General features: G+C 43.1%; 5 protein-coding genes across 5 annotated transcripts; 1 reads left to right on the forward strand and 4 right to left on the reverse strand.

Annotated features, from left to right (window-relative positions):
* Positions 1 to 157: 157 nt before the first annotated feature.
* Bfra_005954sa (putative gata transcription factor protein) lies at positions 158 to 2,121 on the forward strand (the record flags this gene model as incomplete). Its single annotated transcript, XM_037336329.1, has 3 exons — positions 158 to 582; positions 630 to 1,177; positions 1,226 to 2,121. 3 exons carry the CDS (start codon positions 158 to 160, stop codon positions 2,119 to 2,121), a joined length of 1,869 nt encoding a protein of 622 aa, XP_037191539.1.
* Positions 2,122 to 3,115: 994 nt separating this feature from the next.
* Bfra_005955 (putative copi associated protein) lies at positions 3,116 to 4,260 on the reverse strand (the record flags this gene model as incomplete). The annotated part of the gene is made up of 7 exons (XM_037336330.1): positions 3,116 to 3,152; positions 3,243 to 3,378; positions 3,449 to 3,517; positions 3,637 to 3,651; positions 3,713 to 3,756; positions 3,824 to 3,895; positions 4,241 to 4,260. The coding sequence occupies 7 exons, from the start codon at positions 4,258 to 4,260 to the stop codon at positions 3,116 to 3,118; spliced, it is 393 nt and encodes a 130-aa protein (XP_037191540.1).
* Positions 4,261 to 6,737: 2,477 nt separating this feature from the next.
* On the reverse strand, positions 6,738 to 8,006 carry Bfra_005956 (putative d-amino acid oxidase protein; the record flags this gene model as incomplete). Its single annotated transcript, XM_037336331.1, has 4 exons — positions 6,738 to 7,552; positions 7,607 to 7,704; positions 7,779 to 7,916; positions 7,984 to 8,006. The coding sequence occupies 4 exons, from the start codon at positions 8,004 to 8,006 to the stop codon at positions 6,738 to 6,740; spliced, it is 1,074 nt and encodes a 357-aa protein (XP_037191541.1).
* Positions 8,007 to 10,526: 2,520 nt separating this feature from the next.
* Positions 10,527 to 11,477, reverse strand: Bfra_005957 (uncharacterized protein; the record flags this gene model as incomplete). The annotated part of the gene is made up of 1 exon (XM_037336332.1): positions 10,527 to 11,477. One exon carries the CDS (start codon positions 11,475 to 11,477, stop codon positions 10,527 to 10,529), a length of 951 nt encoding a protein of 316 aa, XP_037191542.1.
* A 3,948-nt stretch (positions 11,478 to 15,425) lies between these two features.
* Bfra_005958 (putative tpr repeat protein oca3 protein) lies at positions 15,426 to 17,446 on the reverse strand (the record flags this gene model as incomplete). The annotated part of the gene is made up of 5 exons (XM_037336333.1): positions 15,426 to 16,049; positions 16,121 to 16,458; positions 16,533 to 17,178; positions 17,303 to 17,358; positions 17,389 to 17,446. The coding sequence occupies 5 exons, from the start codon at positions 17,444 to 17,446 to the stop codon at positions 15,426 to 15,428; spliced, it is 1,722 nt and encodes a 573-aa protein (XP_037191543.1).
* Positions 17,447 to 19,102: the final 1,656 nt, after the last annotated feature.

The raw sequence follows: 19,102 nt of genomic DNA on the forward strand, positions 1-19,102 counted from the left end.
AGGCGTTACAGTTCTCACTACTTCATAAAGAACATTACAACTCGATTCTTACTTTTGACAGTTTTCACATCATATCTTTTGGCGTTAGCTACTGCTTTCTCTCCGCTCGTCAGAAATCACATATTTCCGAGACACGTCAACGTTTTCAGGAAGCCATATGTGCTGCGCACTTCAAACAGCTCCTTCGATTGGCTTCAAGTCGGATCATCCTTTTAGCAATATGAGTAACAGAGGCTCATCATCACCGCATCAACGGAGGCAGGAAGTGATTCCTGTCCGATCAGCTGTTGCTGCAATGGAACAGCCTACCAAAGAAGAGTATGAAGCAGGCAATCAATTGATCGGAACCGCAACCTCTTCAAGATACGACGATCAGCGCCAACAAGAAAGAGATTATACCCATAGCATCTTATCTAATGCCGACTATAAAAGCTCGGATAGAATTATGACTACTGGTATTCCAGTAAATCACCACAGTCCTAGGGATATCTCGTTAGAGCGGAGTCAAAGAGAGAGTTCCCAGGCCAGCGCCCCCGCGTCGTCCCCAGGGGTGGAGCAGATTCAATCTAATCAAATTTGCAGGTATGAAGACAATTGCTTTGTAGGTAGTTGTGACTAACTTTTTCAAGTAATTGTGGCACAACTAGAACACCACTTTGGCGAAGGTCTCCGCAAGGAGCAACTATATGCAATGCCTGTGGTTTATATCAAAAAGCTCGCAATGCTTCTCGGCCCACAAATCTAAAACGTCCACCAACCACTGCTCCTATCGGTTATTCTGGAGATCAACGGGAATCTCCCTCTGCGAGCGGGCCACTTTCACTTCCTACTGCTGGCGCAACCTATGTTTCTGCAGATCAAACCTCCACAGGAACATGCCCTGGTGGTGGACGCTGCAATGGTACTGGAGGCGCCGAAGGCTGTGGTGGATGCCCAGCTTTCAACAATCGTGTCTCAAAAACCGCTCACTTTACTTCTTGTCAAGATAGACAAGCAACACAAACACCACAGCCGCAAAATGATCAACCAACAGATGCGCCGTCTCCGATTGATGTCGCATCCCTCCAACTACAAGCACAAAATACCACGGTCGTTGTAGCTTGCCAAAACTGTGGAACTACCATCACACCGCTCTGGCGTAGAGATGAGAGTGGTCACACAATTTGTAACGCTTGTGGTAAGTTCACCGACAAGCTAGAAACGCATCCGAACTAACACATGATAGGGCTGTATTATAAACTCCATGGCGTGCATCGACCAGTGACTATGAAGAAATCAATTATCAAACGTCGCAAGAGGGTGGTTCCAGCAGTTCAAGGTTCTCAAGCTTCCAGCTACGAAACTAGTAGTACAATGGATTCGCCAGAGTCCGACCGTGCTTCCCCAGAAGAGGTAGTTGAGCGAGGTACAATGAATCCTGACGGATCAGTAAACTTGGGTCTTCGTTTACGCAACGATCCAGGAAGAGCTCTACCCGAACCAATCCGGACACAAAATGGCCAGCATCAGCATCAGCAACATCCACCATCTGATCTTGGCGCCTACACGTCCAATCCAAATTATCAAGGCCAAAATCTCGACTCTTTGACTAATGATAATCGACTGCCGCCAATGGCATCGTATCCTTCGCCAATTCATAATCGACTTTCCGTATCGCCCAACAATTATCTCTCCCCTTCTCGAAAACGATCGTTTTCCGCTACCGATATGGACCCAAATAATTCTCTCTCCTCGGAATCTGCACACGCATCAACCTTACCTAAACGTCTCTCGTCCATAAAATCGATACTGAACCACGGTTTCACAAATTCCGATTCTGATGTTAATCCTGAGAATGACCTTAGCTTCCGCCGCGGAACCGATAGTCTGAGATTAAGCCCAAGCCGGTATTCCGCCGCTGTTAGCCCGAGTCTTAGTACCGTCGGTCCTGCTACTTATTCAACCAGTCCCTCGGGTAGTGGAGCTGGAAGTGCACTGAGCAGTGCGAAAGACCCGGCAAGTGAAAGCGATCGCGCAAAAACGGAGAGAAGGGAGATGCTACAGAGGGAAGCGGAAAAGATGAGGGAGGCTTTAAAGGCCAAGGAAAGAGAATTGGCCGAATTGGGAAACGGGTTGGATTAATATTTACCCGCCAACCACATTAGCCTTTCCGGTAAATTGGACGAAAAAGAAAGCTACGAAATTACGAATGTGCGTTTACTTTGTGAATTTTCTCGCAGGGTTATTGCAGATATGGGAAAGAATACGATGAGCACGAAACGGGAAAGGAAAGTGAGTAAGAATAGAGGTATGGGAGTGAGCAAGTTTGTCTTCAAGGACTGGATCACATACTGCATGATATGATGGGAGTTTACCAGGGGTTCTTTTTTCGGGGGCATTACATAATCGGAATGGGATGGGACACAGATACCCCTCTGCCGTTTAACGAATGGGGGATTTCATTATACTTATTGTCAGTGTAACATTGGAATGGCAAGAGGCGTGCAGGATTTATCTTTGGTATATCTTCAGTGCCAGGTTCGGGCTTTTGATATTGGGAGTGCTAGATGCACAAATTTGCAACTCTAATGTGTACATTGAAACAGATACAGGGTCTAAGGCTCAGGCAAGCAAGATGGGTGCAGGCGGTTCCAACGGAACAAAAAATGACAGAACAGACCCTCGATACTTGCAGTTCAATGAGTCTAAGTAAAATAAAAACACTATATCAATATCACATAATCCCAAGTTGAAAGTCTCACAATGTGAATTCTGTAATTTCCCAGCTTTGGATTTTGTATCTTGCTTTTATTGAGGACCGGCTGACGTACATACATACGCACGCGAGAAATAGTAAGGAGATATTTCGACATGTCACCGTCCGTTCTATAGCTAATTTGAATCGGTGATTCGGTGGAAGAGAGACAATATGATATGTAATACAAGGCTGTTTTTCTGGAAACTCGCGTCTTTAGTACCAATAAATAGATGATGGCTAAGGCAGTATTTGCGAGGGGAAAAGTAGATGCGATATCGAGGTATGGTGCGTATCGTAGGAGATATGGAAGATATCTTGTTTGAGCTGAGTGATCGCGGTTGAGGAGTCTTGGAACTCGACGGGAGGTATGCGATGCGATTAGACTTGTTCGGCGCCCCATCCTCCATCTGCTTCTCTGTTTGCGGTAATGATCGTTAGCAAAAGGTTTCGTATAGGCTGTAATTGTATAGAGTGATATGTGGGGGGAGGGGGATTGTGTATTCACCTCATGTTCGCAGGTGGCTCGATAGATGGTACAAACTCGAGACCAATGTAAATAAGACCGATTATGCCAATTAAAGAACCGGCAATGACGCGCAAGACGTGGTCGTGTAAGAGAATGGATCCAACGAATACGTAGACTAGGTTTGGGTGTTAGTTTTGCTCGGACTGTGGTGGGTGTTGTATATGTGGATGTGGAGAGTGACGTACAGATTCCTCGTCCAAGGAAGGAAAAGAGGAAAGATGCATAGCGCGAGACTTGTGGTGGAATTTGGAATTCTATAATTTTGTATTAGTGACATGCGCGACATATTTGGCAGGCTCATTTGAAGTCCAAATCGAGGTTTGATGAGATGGGATTGTTGTGAAACTTCGAGCTTAAGGTAGGTGAGACGAACCAAGAAGAGCAGTGCCTGGGAAATTGTATGTTAGTAATCTTCGTGAGCGGGAGGATATAGTATGAGGATAACTTACAGATTCCGAAGATGATAACGTAACATCCAATGATAATAGATTGGCTATGATGATGTTAGAACGAGCAGATTTCTCGATTCTTGCTGTCGCATGAATATGTATGTTACTTACAAGCCTAAAGGAAAGAATTGGGAAATTCCACCAAGAACCATAAAAACACCTACTGCCAAATTGACAAGTCGGCTAAGAGGAATATATGATTAGTCTCGTCTTCAACAATGAACTTTGAACTGGCACATTCAATCGTGGACGCTGGGCAGTAGGGCTGGTGTGGTTGAGGGCTGGGGAGAGCTCTTGATGAAGCCTTGGAGCTTGAGGAGCTTCCAATTGAATCGATTTTTATCATTTTGGACTTTCATCGTCTGCCATGACCCAATCTATCGAATCTACCAAGAAGTAGAATGTATTCTTAAGCTCTAGCTGAAGCCCCAATCCCTCAACTATCATCAATCGGTCTAGCCCTCAATCTCAAGCTCAAGCTCAAAGCCGCGCAACGAGCACGGTGCAGGCAAGTTTTGGGAAACTCACAAAGCATCAGAGTAATCCATCGTTGCTATAGTATGAGAATATCCGTATTGATATATTATCTTTCGTTCGTGGGGACTTTAGGAATCGCAGAGTTTCCCGTAATTGGACGTGGTGGTTGTGGTTGTAAGGTGTTCAGTAGATAGGCAGGATCAAAACAGATGAAGATCTTTGAAAGCTGGTGCACGCACCTCATGTACCTCATTTCATCTGCGATGGAACACAAAGATTTTGCCAAGAATTTATAAAACAAAGGGTAAGTTACGTGAATTGTGAAATTAGGTAGGCAATTTGAACTTGCTAGCAATATAATTATCTAGTATTGTCATCTTCGTACCCACGATTGTAGATGAATTATTGTATTATTGGTATAATGTATTTAATTGATAAACGTTTCTTCTCAAATTTCTCGAGGTGAGAAATATTCGACTTTCATCATTTGTTCATCTATCTTCCCTAGGGATATCCTGTTGTGATATCAATATGTTATATCTCTTCCCTTCATCTCCTTCATTACTTCAAGAGAAAGACAGACATCAAATCCATGCCTTTCGATAGGAATTCGAATTCGATGTCTATCAGTCAATCAAACATTACTTTGATCAAAATGCGTCGTCTCTAGTAGAGAACCTTGACTGACCCAAAAAGAGATCTTAAAGTGCATCTTCGATAGCGGTATTCGTGCCGAATTATACTGATCTTGTGAAATCGAGGGGGTTTTATATCAGTGTGAAAACTTTGTTGTTTAGTCCTCTGTCTGATTCACGCTTTCCTATGATGGGGGTACATACTAGATACTGGAACATTGGATAATCGCAACTCAGAGATGCTTGATGCAATACATTGTTGCTGTGTGCTTTACGACACCGATGATGTGCCTGGATCCGTCATGCGCTTCATGGTTCCTCTGAATGCTTTGTCAATCAGTCAATCGCTATCTCCTGCAGAGGCAGCGAGAAGTTTGATTTGAGACTTTGCTTTGCTCTGAGTTTCATTTCCCAGTCGCTGAATGATGATGGGCATGAATCTCTTGCTAACAAACACACCGAGATGAATTCGTTTGCGCATGTCCTGTTGGCCATCAATCTGGTAGGCAACTGTTACGCGCAAACCACTGGACTAATCTCTCTGGATGAGCTGGGAAGAAAGCCATAGCTCCAGATACAAAGTTTAAGTGTGGATAATTTACCCATTTCTCCCGTCCTTTCCATGTATAGGAACGTTCATGATAGTTCTACCTGCTGTTCACGCTGAAAGACCGATATCTTGGGGTAGTTCTTCAATTGACATATACTCTTCAGAAACACTTTAATTATGGACCCCAACGGGTCGGCCTGTTTGCGATATCAAATTTAGAAGATTGCATTTGAAATTACCCAAACAGAAGGTCAAGATCAGAAACGTTGACGAGCATAGTCATGATACATAGGGCAGAATGGAAATCAAATACAATCTAAGTGCAAGGGATTCGAAAGATAGTTAAGCTCCAAAGGCCCTCATCAAGTGGTCACATCCAGCCAGCATAGGAAGTCTTCAGGTAAGGCATGAGTTGTTAAGCAGTTCAGTACGATCAGCAAATCGGCGATGAATTTGCCGATGTAGCATTGTCGTCGCCCAATCAATCATCGTGCATACTATCCGACTCTTGACATACATACAATACTGCAACTAGGGGTCTGACACCGATACCGAAACATACGATGGCTTTTTGTTTCGACTTCATCTCTCGTTCTCTTTTTTTCTTTTTCTCATTCCATTTTACAACAAGGTCTGCATGAGCCTTGGCTGTTTCTTTTTTCTATCGAGCTTCTTAAATTCTCTCCCTATGACCTGCTATGGATGCTCATATAACGAGTAATATCTATGTTTCGCAAGCATCCTCACCTGTCCTCAGTTTCTTGACTTACCCCTAAAAATTCGCGACGACGTCTACCAAAGAGTGCTAGTTGTACCCCAAGGAATATATATTTTCCAGATCTATGATGACGCGGTCAAAACAGTGATTCCAGGGAGACCAAGTAAATGGCATGCATCACTGTACACCAATCAAAAAATGCGCCAGGAGGCCAGCGTTGTATTTTATGGACGAAATCGTTTTGTCTTCATGGATACAATCGGGTGCCAGACAAAACTCTTACAGTCCTGTCTATACTCTGTTGGGCCGATGAACGCAAGTCTGGCTCCCTTGAAACGCTGCTCTTTTAGCCGAGTGATTTTTTGGTTTGGGCGCGGCACTTCCTCTTTAGGATGATCTAGAGATGTGGGATGATATATCCTTTACTATTGGTTGGATAATTGGCTTTTCTGCTCATAAAACTTATTTATGAGGTACTTCATGCGACATGTGAACAATATGTAGCGTTATCTGGCGGACTTTTCCGTGCTTGAATGATAAAAATTCAAAAGTCTCAAGATAGAGACAATATCTACGGCAATAAAAATCTACCATCTCCCACTGGCACACTTGGGGCATGTAGAAAAATTATCAAGTGAATCGCGCTCAAAGTCTAGACTTGGATCCTAAAACCTCCTCAACAAGCTCCACAGTCCCCTCCGAACATCCATAAGAGCCCTGATATCCCCAACCTCCATGTCCATAATTATGAACCACCCATGTAGAATCAATTTTCTCCTTCTCAATCCTGACTCCACTCAATCTCAACGGTCGTAGTCCCACTCCATGACGTATGACACTCAATGCCTCAATACCTTTTCCATTTGTCAAAGCAGGACATAACTCCACAGCTCGCTTCATGATTCGCATAGCCTGGTTCGGACACGGTTGGGATTCCCAGTTTCCTTTTTGGTATGTGCCTCCTAGAATTGTACCACCACCAGCTGCACGTTTCATGATATAACATACCTCATCATCTCCATCGTCGGTGCCGGAAATTGTTAACATAACACCAGGATCATTACGTACGAGTACGATTTGACCTCGAACAGGAATGACATCTTTGTCCATAACGCCGCCGAGTTTCGAGGCTAAAAGACCTGTACAGTTCACGATCACATCAGCTTTGCTGCCGGTGTGATGTAGATCGCCAGCTTCAGAAATGTGGTTGATGATGCTGCGTTGAAGTTCGACGCCGTTCTTTAGACATTGACCAACGAGGTAGGATAAATAGACGGCTGTGTTGATGCAAACTGATGTAAATGCAGTTGCACTGTCCGCACCAGCAGGGATCTCGTTTTGTGGTAATACACGGAAATCAGGGACAACATCTTTGAACCAAGGATCAGTGGAGAGTAACTCGTTGAACCACTGACCTGTGATCCCTTGAGCATCCTTATTGCGGTTTAAAATCACAGTGTCTGATGGAGTCAGCAAGGAGTCACCTCAAAAGTGGGAGGACTGTAAGAACTTACTTTGGAAATGAATGCCGGCTTCTGGGACATCTTTCGCTAGTCTTGCGAGTTCATACCATGTCCGCTTCTCCCATCTACAGTCGGATGCATTTGATACCCTGTGAATCGAGTATTAATGTTTCATTTCGTACTTGATTCTGCCCGGACAGGGGAATGGTAAATTGTGACTCACGGAAGATAATTTGCACCAGCCCACGGAGATGTGTATTCAATGTCGTAATCACCGGGCATATGCTTTGCAACAATGGTGACTTTGAAGTCAGGATTTTGGGATAAGAGTAAAGCGGTGGTTAAACCGGACACTCCCGCGCTTCAAAGACGTCAGTCATCATGAGTTACTTTAGGAAGATAAGAGAGAAAGGTTTGAGAAAACGAACCCAACAACCACAATATTTGGCATTGTCGATATAGCTGGTATCCAAGTCTTGACAACAGGATTCCAATGTTCGAATGGAAGTAGAGACAAAAGATATCTCACTTGGGATATACTGAAAGTGGAGTGTTGTGGCACAGAAGATATTCCGGAGATAATCCGAGGCTCGAGCGTTTTTGTGATATCAACTGCTCGTGCCAAGAATATTCTTTCTGAATTCCTTCTTAGATCATCCCTTTTATATATATTTCTGAATATCTTCAGAACGACTGCCTAAACAAATCCTACCCTGGCGTACATATATATGCAAGCCACGTGCTACATTGGGCAAGTGCTTCGTGTCTCTCAAATCACACACTGACTAAACTTTCAGCCCTATCATGACGGCGGAGTTTGAACCCCGCATTTTAGATGGTGGTTTGAAAGTCTGGAAGACCGTATGCTAGGTTTTTGTTTTGGCAATGGTCTGAAGGGACTTCCCTATTTGACCAAAAAGTACTGCCTTGTTCTTTTCGTTTTATCAAGTGTATAATGTATACCTGAACTTCGGTCCTTTCCTTCCTTGTAATGCACGATGTAAAGGTTGCGTATAATCTCGTGGGGAAGTTGCTGTGCCCAATCTTCTTTCTGTTCTAAGAAATCGCCTTTTTGGAGTACTTTTAGATGAGATATTTGGTGATTTCAACAATCACATGGTGACCTGCCATCGTGTAATCAATCACGTGTGGACTCATCCAGATGAGTTTCTAAACCATTTCTCATATCATCTCTAGATATGAGCTTCGCCAGGTGCACTGGGAGAGCTGGCAGCGGCTCCCTTCTCTCTGTCGATAACGAAGCAGCGACTGCTGTAAAAGGGGGTCGAGTTGGTCGGGAGTACCTGAAGAAAACGTCGAAAACGGGTGAGTGGGCCACCCAGCTCAAGCTGATTGCTTTTGCGAAGTGTTTTGGATTGATGTCATCGTATTGGACAATGACAATCAGGATCCGGTAATCGTTGAGCAGAAAGAAAAGCGCGCTAAGAACCATTTGCACATTGCGTCTGACATATGTTTCTATCCTCCTGTGGCAGACCAAGAATGCCAACAACCCCTCATAATAGGCTATCAGCAGTCACCACTCTTCTTTTCGAAACTTAGACGGATCACTTTCAGAGATGCCTACCATCAAACATGATGTGAAAGTAGAGATCACTTCTTTTGCGACCATGCCAAGCAAAAGTGGAGACGAAAAGATGACAGCAGCAGTGTAGGAAAGGACTTAAGCGACAAAAGTGCAAACCTGTAAGGGGGATATCGGCATCACGAAAGAAGCTGATGGTGCTTAAGCATACTTCTTTCTCCAGTGGTTTCTTCAACGCTTCATCTACCTAGGATGATGAAGCTGAAGATTTATAAAAGTACAAGACTCATTTCATATCTCAAAGTTTGACTAGCGTGTACAAAATAATTGGAGTTGGTATTTCCAATTAAGAGGGAGGAGGATATGTGTGTTTACGGACATTCGGGAATGACTGAAATCGATACTTGGAGACCTGATGAAATCATCATTATGATGAGATGCACCCGTTCAGACACAAACACGCACTTGAACCTCTGTAGATTACGACGTTTCCATTTCATGATCAATAAAAGAAACATCTTTCTGAGAACTTGATGATGGAGGTTCTTAAGCATGTGTATGGGCGGCTCTGTAATGGAGATAAATTACAATGATGACGATAACTGTCTTATTTCCACCGTCTGAGCATTAAAATCAATATAAATCAGCGGTTTCTATCCTGATATATACCGTCCTCCAGTCTTCAAACTTCAATCTTTGAATTGGAGTGGGAAGACCTATCCAATTTTCTTGAAGTTCTCGCGGACATTATGACTTCAATGCTAGAAATAGAAATGCTGTGAACGATGTTATATCAACTTCCAAATGCTTAATCTGTTACAGGTTGATTTATTGTCACGTTAATGCTTAGGAAGCTATTGCAGGAGAAAAGACAGACCGGGATTGACTACTAGCAAAACCATTCATCAATCCAATTGTTCCGTTTCGATTTGGACAATTGATATTTTGAATTATGCTATAACCGAGGAATGCCCAATATTTCACTTCGTACTTTAACTCTCGTAATTTTACTTCCGGTTGATTGATTGTAGAATTTATTCGGTTGATCAATTCTGCCATCTTTTCCCCCGCGAATGAGGGAGCCACCGTTCACGTGATACTATTTTTTCTGTGACTGGCCACGTGTCCAGGTTTCTTCTTAGGTAATCTGGACTTCACTTCACTTCATCTCATACCACTTCTTCATTCCCGCTCTGTATCTGTAAAGACTCAAAGAAAAATGGTGGGTACGTGGATCCGATTTCATCCTGGAAATGAGAAGATCAATCACTCTTTTCAGGAGGCAATGTCACGCAAATTACATGGTTTTGGCTTCAGGAATGGCTCACGTCCATTAAATCATCATTCTGATATAAGTAACATGCAGTAAGACAAATTAATGACCTGCTAATCCTCGGACCAGTCTTTTATCTCTAAGCTGCTAAACTAATTCTCTTCTCTTTCAAGTATCCACGTCCATTTGCATCCACGCAACACCTGGACAACATCGTATAAATGCATACGCGACAGTGAACCCTCATAGTTTTCTGGATCCAAATTCACAGTCTTCGCTCTAGCATCCGTCTGTTTTGAAAAAACTTTCAATGTCCAGATTCCCTTGTCTGTGAGATCAAAACAGACGTCATAGCCTGCCATTACAGTGACCTGCGGGATCACAATTCGCTGCATATCTGGCCCTAGTACTCTACTCGTTGACTCAATTGTGGCGGATTTGAGCTTGAAGTCTTTATGATCGCCCAGAAAGCTTTGCAAAGTTCTAAACATACCAAGGCTTTTTGCTTCGAAGCAAACGCAGAAGGTCTTGAACTCTAGTTGAATTGAACGAACGTTGGGTAAATTGTCTAGTGACGAGTTCACTACCTCTGGCATTGGATTCCAGTAGTAATACCTCACGTCTTTGACAATGGTTAATTGCCCCGCCGATGCACTGACCACGGGGACACCATTGATAGTCTGGGTAGGTCTATAGAGCGAGTAGTGCGAGGGGTGATTTTCCCAGATCTCAGGTAAATATTTGATGACAATATTTCGGACTAGTCCACCTTCTTCGGAATCCATCTGTAGCTTCCAGTTATTTCCAAAGTGAAGAGAATAGACCCAGTTTCTGCTGCAAGCATCCAGGGTATGGATATAAGCTCTACGCCATGGATCGTTCACGCCACATTTCAAGCTTGTGACAAAGTTCGGCAAGTTGCGTGTGATGTTGCCAGTGTTTGTTCCTGACTCTTCTTCCTTCATAGACTCCTCAGAAATTCGACCTAGAATCTCCATAGGAAGAGAATGTATGCCTGTGCGGGTCTTCGGCTTGGCTTGAGAGTTCACAGGCGGAATGAAGGAACTTTCTGATTGTTCATTGGGAATTTGTTGGAAAGACATCTTTAATCGTTATCTGTTGGTGGATAGATTTCTCGCAATAATTGGTAGGTTATAAGGTAAGATAGAATAGTGGAGTTCGAATGGAGATGTTGAAAGAATTTGGTATCGTTTCAGATTCTGACTTAATTGAAGATTCGTTGATTTCAGGAAGTTGTCCGAACTTATTGGAAAGAGGCAGACCAACAGGGTGAAAGATGGACCTTTAACATGGGAGGTTCATACGCCAGAATCACATATCCTGCTAGTAATCAAGGCGTACGTCGTTCCACAGTCTCAAGAGCCGTAGCAGATACAGCAAATTACAAAGTCCCGCAAGACTACACTTAGGGTTGGATTTTAAAATATACATTTGTGGGTTGTGCTGGTAGCCTAACCGACTTGCCTACGGTGGACGACTTTGCTGCCATGGTTTACAGTTCATCACTTCCTACGGCTTTCGGCGCCGTAGCAATAGTGTTCAATTACAAATCTTTACATTACGGTAAGAAGTAGTAATAGTGGTCTATGTTTTGAGGCCCTGCTGATTGCACGGCTAACTAGTCAATAACCGATAGCTTTGCCTTTGTTAGTACATCATATTGATAGCAGATACACGTGTTTGCAAGACTCTCTTCAAAGTGGGAATAATCACAATCATTCCAAATACTGTTTGATTCGGATCAAAATCTACAAGTTGATTACTTGATCGAAAATGAGTATCTATACAAAGTCTGGAAGCTTTTGAAGCAATAGTGCAAAAGCCAATCTCAAACTCAAGTTTTCCGTTATCTCATGAATCCTTGTATCTACTGTTGTATCTCGAGTTTTTCTCGTTGTTAGTACATCAAGTACTAATGATTTCTCATCGAGTCATTGCTGATGTGTCATGTACTAAGATTTGACACTTAGCTATCGGCGCCGCTACACAGTAAAAATTTCATCGTCGGCGTTTTTTACCTTTCAGTATTACAAAAGTAAGTGCTTTTGAAAATCCAGTGTCCCCGAAGCTTCGGGCTCCTTTATGGAGGAAGTTTAACTTGAGTCCACCCCTTTTTGAGCATCAGTTGACTCATCTACATCCGGATAAAAAGTTGAGCCGGGTTCACCATCGGATGATTCGGCAAAGCAAGCCGTATTCCAGTTCAGATGTAGCTTGCATTTCCGATAACTCCGTATTGGCACGGAAATCAGGCCTAAAAGGAGAGAAGCTTAAGCTGAGGAGAGTGAGTTAGTAGGTTCATAGTCGTGTGGCCGGATAGTGTACGACTGTTCTGTAAATCAACACGGATTCATTTTCGCCGAAAATCTCCATGGGGGGAGGAGAGGCATGGCATGAAAATTTGCTTCTCCTAAATCGTACCAACTCAGGGCATTGGCGACGTCGTTTTGGTTTCCAGGACGATACTGGATTTGTAAGTTATACTGGGAGAGTCGTTCTGCCCAACATCGGTGGCGTCCTTTCATGTTAATGTTGGTTGTGATCATAAAGTGAGCCAAGCTTTCTTGTAGTTTACCATGTGATGGTATGTGCATCTGATTTCGAATTTTCATACCTAGTACATACTTCCCGGCTGCGTGGGTATCTCAGCGATTAAGTGAACCACAAAAAACAAAGTAAGTAATTTTAGCTCTTTACAAGCGGAAGGACACACAGCGTTTGACCATTAGTACAACGGTTTTGAAATTCCATTACTCCGATAACATTTGTGTTGAAATCGATCTAATGCTATTTTGGATAATATTTTGTTCAGAGACAAGCTTATGCTCTCATTAATGCTGTAATCCATCTGTGGTTAATCAATTGTAGCATTGAAATTTTTGATGTTGAGGTCAAAGAATTTCGTCCTATTATTTCATTGACGCAAAGTTTAATATGTTGCACCGCGCTAAAAGGGGGGGCGGGATCGCTACAAACGTCGGGTAAAAAAGGGATGGGATGGCCCACTTAGTTCCCACTAGTACATCATCTTCTGGAGAGAATCAGATTGAGCAAGTCAGAAAGTAGGAAACTCAATCATATCGATTTTTACTATCTGGATCGTCAACTAAGGAGATATTTTCAATGAAGCCGATCTCACGAATAGAGAAGTGGTCAAATGACTTGAAAACCAGCACAATGAAGCTTTGCTTGAAAAGAAATGGGCTAGTTGGTGTGCGTGAATGGTACGTGTGTAGCAACGATCCTTCCATCCGAACTTCAAGTCAACTTTTATACTTTCGCCCTAGTGTTCCACGAGACGATACCACTCGATTGCCCCGCCCCTTCTGTGCCGGCTATCGAGAAGATCATGTTCTTATCGTTACACTACAGTGACATGTATACGATAAGACCACCCGGGTATATAACAGTTGTCCATTACTAAGAGATCTGCATGCGAATTCCTATGAACGTACTGGGTAGTTAAGCTGAGCCTGGAGGTATTGAACACCTTACCGGTGAAAACGTTCCTATTGACAGATAACCGTTTTTCTTCAAATTGCACTACGAACCTAATCTATTCCTAAATAAGCCATGTTTGTTCTGTTTGCACCAACTGGCCTCTCCGTAGAACTTCTATAAAGTCTGCGCACTTCCCACTCATTTCATTTTTTTCAACTCAACACCAAGATCGAAGATTACCAAGTCCGACAAGATTGTCTCCAACTTGTCTGATGAGAATTCCAAATCCAGCAAGATCGTCTCCGACTTGGCTGATTAGAATTATGCCCCGGGGTTCACGGACACCTCTCCCAGTAGAGATCCTCTTGTTCGACTGGAGAAATGGGGAGAAGCCACGGTGCACATTTCGAAGTCCTGTGTTAAAGCCCCATACTGTGCCGGTCACCTCTCCTCGTAGAGATCCTCTTGCACGCCTGGAGAAAAGGGGAGAAGCGGCAGCAATGTCTTAAAGCCCCATGACGGACACCTCTCCTTGTAGAGATCCTCTTGTACGACTAGAGAAACGGGGAGAAGCCACGGTGCACATTTCGAAGTCCCGTGTTAAAGCCCCAGCACGTTTACTCAATCAATCTATGTGAGTCCCCTCTTAAACTCCTTCACCCTTGCTTCGCTAACCTCGTGTGATTAACCAGTCATTCATACCAATTGAATTATTTCCATGGTGCCGAGGTTGTAATATTTGTTGGGGTGGGGGGCATTGATGGAGAACATGTGGAGTTTGACGAGACTGAGATCTATCTATCTTAATAGCAATTCCAATGAAAAATTTTCTTCACATATCAATACCTCTCAAAGAATTTCGTAAGCCTCTGGGTAAAATTCATGTCATGCAGGTATCCGTGAAAGCTATCAATGTGTACAATTTCGAAAATGCCTTAGTCAAGCGGGTGCAGAATACTGACAAAGTGGATTGTCTCGAACAGTGTAGATGAATGATATACTTTTGATGCTGTTCAACAATGCTTATGATGGAGCTTGAAAATCCAGGTATTTACCCAGCACATATGACTGGCCAGAAAAAGTAAATTTGGAGCACGATTTCGGAAAGTTAAGCACATGCAAACACCATGAGCCCCTGTCATTGTCCTGATATTCCGGTGCAGAGAAAGCGAGAATACCACCATGGTAGTCACTTAATCTCAGACTCACAAATTTTTTAAAGATATAACGCACGAACAAAACATCCCTTTTATTTACACAATCATGAAATGAGACAAGCAACGAAACAACCAACCCAAAAAAGCATATTGTATTTATCTCGAGCCCGCGAAATGCAAGTATTGGTGGGAGAGGGAAGATTCGGATTTCTTGGTTTTTTATGGGGTGAGCGATTGTGAAAGAGGAAGAGAATACAGAGAATTATCTATTGCACGGGCATTCGTACTTCTTGATACCGCACTAGAGATGTCGTTGTAGAAACGAGATGCTTGTGATGATAAAACATACACGCGATGAAAATGGGAGACATGACCTAAAAGTATGCAAAGAAAATTTAGCACACCAAGCTCAAAATGCAAAGATTCAGCACGTCACTTCTTTTCCCCCCATTGCGCCTTATTCCCGCCTCCACTCCCCTTACCCCCTTTATCTCCAAATAACCACGATCTCCCCCACCATTTCCACCCTCCAAGCTCATCCCACTCAAACTGCATCGCCCACGTCACCGCAAAAACCAACACCATGATCGGCACAGAAGTAGCCCAATAAACCCAAAACTCCTCCCCACCCGGCCGATATTGACCACTCATACTAAAAAGCGCACTGGTATAAGCCAAAGGTATAAAAACCAGCCCAATAAATGTAAGCGTTTTCGAATTCTTCGCCTCGCGGACAGAAAGACGTGCTTCGTGTAGAGCTTCGCGATTGGCGACTATGGAGGAGAGACCTTGGGTTGAGGATATGATTGTAGTTACGCGGCTGTAGAGATTTGAGAGGGAGTTGTGGATGAAGGGGAAGTCGAGGGTTGAGGAGAGGTAATGGGTGGGGTATGGTGGTGAGGTGGAAATTCTCAAGGTTTGAATGATGGATTGGATGTCGGAACTGTATTCTGAGAGGAAGCGATGGGTGAGTTGTAGACTGGACCATTGTTCGCGTTGTTCTGGCCAAGAGCTGTAGTCTTGCTTATCAGTTTGACGGGAAAGTAGTCCTTCTGCCTAAAGGTTGAGTGTTAACAGTAGCAGTATTTTGAAATTAGTATATGGATGACATGAAGAAAGACACTTACCCTCTTCAATCTTTGAACAATTATTTCGAAATAGTCAATCAATTTTATGTAATGAGAAGCTACTATTTTCTTGAGGAAGACAGACGCAATCAATGGGGGTGTCGCTCCTTTCATCTCGAATAGGAGTGGGCTATGATGTTCGAAGTAGAAGCATAGATCATCAAACATACAGGTTCTTGGAGGGCCATCCAATGCCCCATTCAAGCCGTCTCGGGTCAAGACATCGAGGTCGATAAAATCAATATAACCACCTTGAAATAATTCGCTCTTGATCTCTTGTGGAAAAAGGCTCCGCGCGCGATATACTTTGTGGACTGGTGGCTCACAGAGAATAACAGCTAGGAGTCATATGTTAGTATTTCATGAGCATCCACGCATATGTTCAACTTGAAATGATTAATTCCATACATACCATCCCACCCTCCTTGATTATCAGCAGCATCCCTGAACCAAAAAGAACACTTTCTCTCCACTGCAGCTAGACTATCTAATTTATACCCGAAACCGATTCCCGAAACATGTGATCCACTCGTCGCACAGATCGTTCGCCAGTGATCATAATCTGGACCGAATTTTCTCATTTCACGATATTTGAGACGGAAACACTTATCCGGGTCCTCCAGTGAGGGTAGAGGGGGGCTATCACTGAATCCTTCCTGGATATCACGCATATCCCATATTGTATTTCTTCCTTGCCTAGCGAAAAACATTGGGTTCATAAAGAAGTATGACCCATATGCTTCTATAAATTGCGGATCTAATCCTTCGAGAATATACACCCTCTGCATTGTGTTTGATTTTCCCTTCCCATCGTCTTTCGCTCGTTGAGCAAAGTGATTTTTGAGTTCGGAAACATCTTTGAAATGCTCAGACGTTACTGTGTGATCAGGGCAAACATTCAGAACAACTGATCTTGATGTCCCCACTCGGGATCCAATCCTATGATTTTTGGGGTCTGGCTTATAGATGGAGGGGTTTCGTGATTTAAGGCTCTTGATGAATTCTAGATATGGTCCTTCAGAACATAACCATGATAGGTCACTTGATTGGGCGTCCGGCTGATATTTGGAGGCCATTCCACAATATGAACGTCTGGTTCGTTTGCGTATGTCAATAAGATAACAAACAATAAAGCTACTTTCCTTTCCAACGGCTATGGGGAGAAGCAGGTAGTTATAAAACACGGGTAGTGGAGGCTGGGTTCTGCATGGGGTCACGAGAGTTGATCTTGAGTTGATCTTGATTGGTCTAAGATCTGAGATGCATACGCTGTGGCGCATTCTCGCAGGGCGATTGCCAAGCTAATAGGCCTTTTACTGCGTACATCAAGCTTGCCTAAATGTATGTTTGATGCCATATGTTTGCACATATCAATCAACATGCTACAAAGTTCAAAGATGTAAATACTTCTATTTATTCCAATTTGACTGAAGAATTATTGATGGTTTCTTCTTTTCTTCTTTATTGAAAGAAAGTAAATTGAACTAAGGATCAACAACACGCAGAAAATGGGAAGAAAATTTGTACAGTCGTCAACCATTTTATAGCTTCATCGTGTTGCGTTGCACTCTGACGAATCTCGTTTTGCAGCATTTGCTGTGCAGTCATTGCTTGAGTATCTTCGATTACGTCGTTACAGCAATTCAGAACTTTCCACACAGAATGGCCATCATTTATGAGGCATTGTGATCTATTGATAAACCGCAAAGACGATCCGAAAAGGTATCGCGACTACTTCGCATTCCCTTGAGAAACACAACCATAATCGTACATCCGTTTCAAGAGCGACAAATACTTCAGACCACCCATATCAGAATCTTTATCGCCCTATCTACATTTGGAGCAATATATTCAACCATTGAAGGCTATAAAATAGAGGTGCGGAGGAAACCAAACACGAATTCGAGTGCAGAATCACCACGCGAACGATGAGGGCAAAATCAGCAAAAAATGTCTTCATGCAAAATCGAAAGATTTGACAGTATAGACTTCACACAAAGCTCAGACACTTCCAAGCTACTCAAGATTGAAACCTTGAAGTGATCGGGAGTTACAGATTCTTCGAATCTTGAGAGTACCAATTGAATAATAAGATGAGGAGATGGATGAGTGACAAATGATGAAAAGAAAATGGCAAAACGTTATGTTATCGTGACCTTTAGAGGAGAACACAACAACTCAGGCCAATGAGCGACTGTTAGTCCAGATGCTCTGAAACATCAATTGGTAATGAAATGTAAGATTACAATATATAAGGGATATAAGGTAGGTTGGTTATCTTTGGGAGTACAGATGATACAGCCTTTTGATTTGGGATTTCTTGAGGGCTAGCAGAGTGATGCTTTCATCAAGTCTCCATGACACCAACGGTGCCAAAAGCATAAAAGCAAAGATGGAAAGATACTTACTTGACTCTTGAGTAACGATTGTACTGCACCCCAATGGCGTGTCACGGTTGTACCAGTTTTTGATGCATAAGAAGAGACCAAACTTTGGGTGGTGTGGATCGTGAAATAAATTGGGTCAATTGTCACTTACCCCTATTATTCTCTGGAATCCGTATACAAGGAATTCGATGGTTCTATTTGTCCTGATGGTCGTACTTGTTGACGATAATAACGATTTATATGTATATACGAGTATGTCAAGCGTGTATAAGTTAAGCTTTTCATCAAGTATTAAGTTAGAGGATTGACAAGTTCATACTAAAGGTGGTGGTTTCCTAGTACATCTTAGTACATGGTTTGAAGGTCGCGTCGTTATTCGTTGGCACGGTAGTCTCCCAGATTACTAATGTGACTAGTCATGTGACACCTATCAAAATTGGGAATGGCTGGATGATCGAGTGGCCGAATGACCTGACAAGACTGCAATGGCTGCATACTCTGTCTCGATAGCCCTGAGGTCAATTGTTAGCTTGGCTGTAGCTTTGTGGCGATTCTTCACTCAGGGCTTCATGGTTTTGAGCTAGTCCGAAACTAG

The sequence above is a fragment of the Botrytis fragariae genome, assembly GCF_013461495.1.
Source record: "Botrytis fragariae strain BVB16 chromosome Unknown tig00000075, whole genome shotgun sequence".
Lineage (NCBI taxonomy): Eukaryota > Fungi > Ascomycota > Leotiomycetes > Helotiales > Sclerotiniaceae > Botrytis > Botrytis fragariae.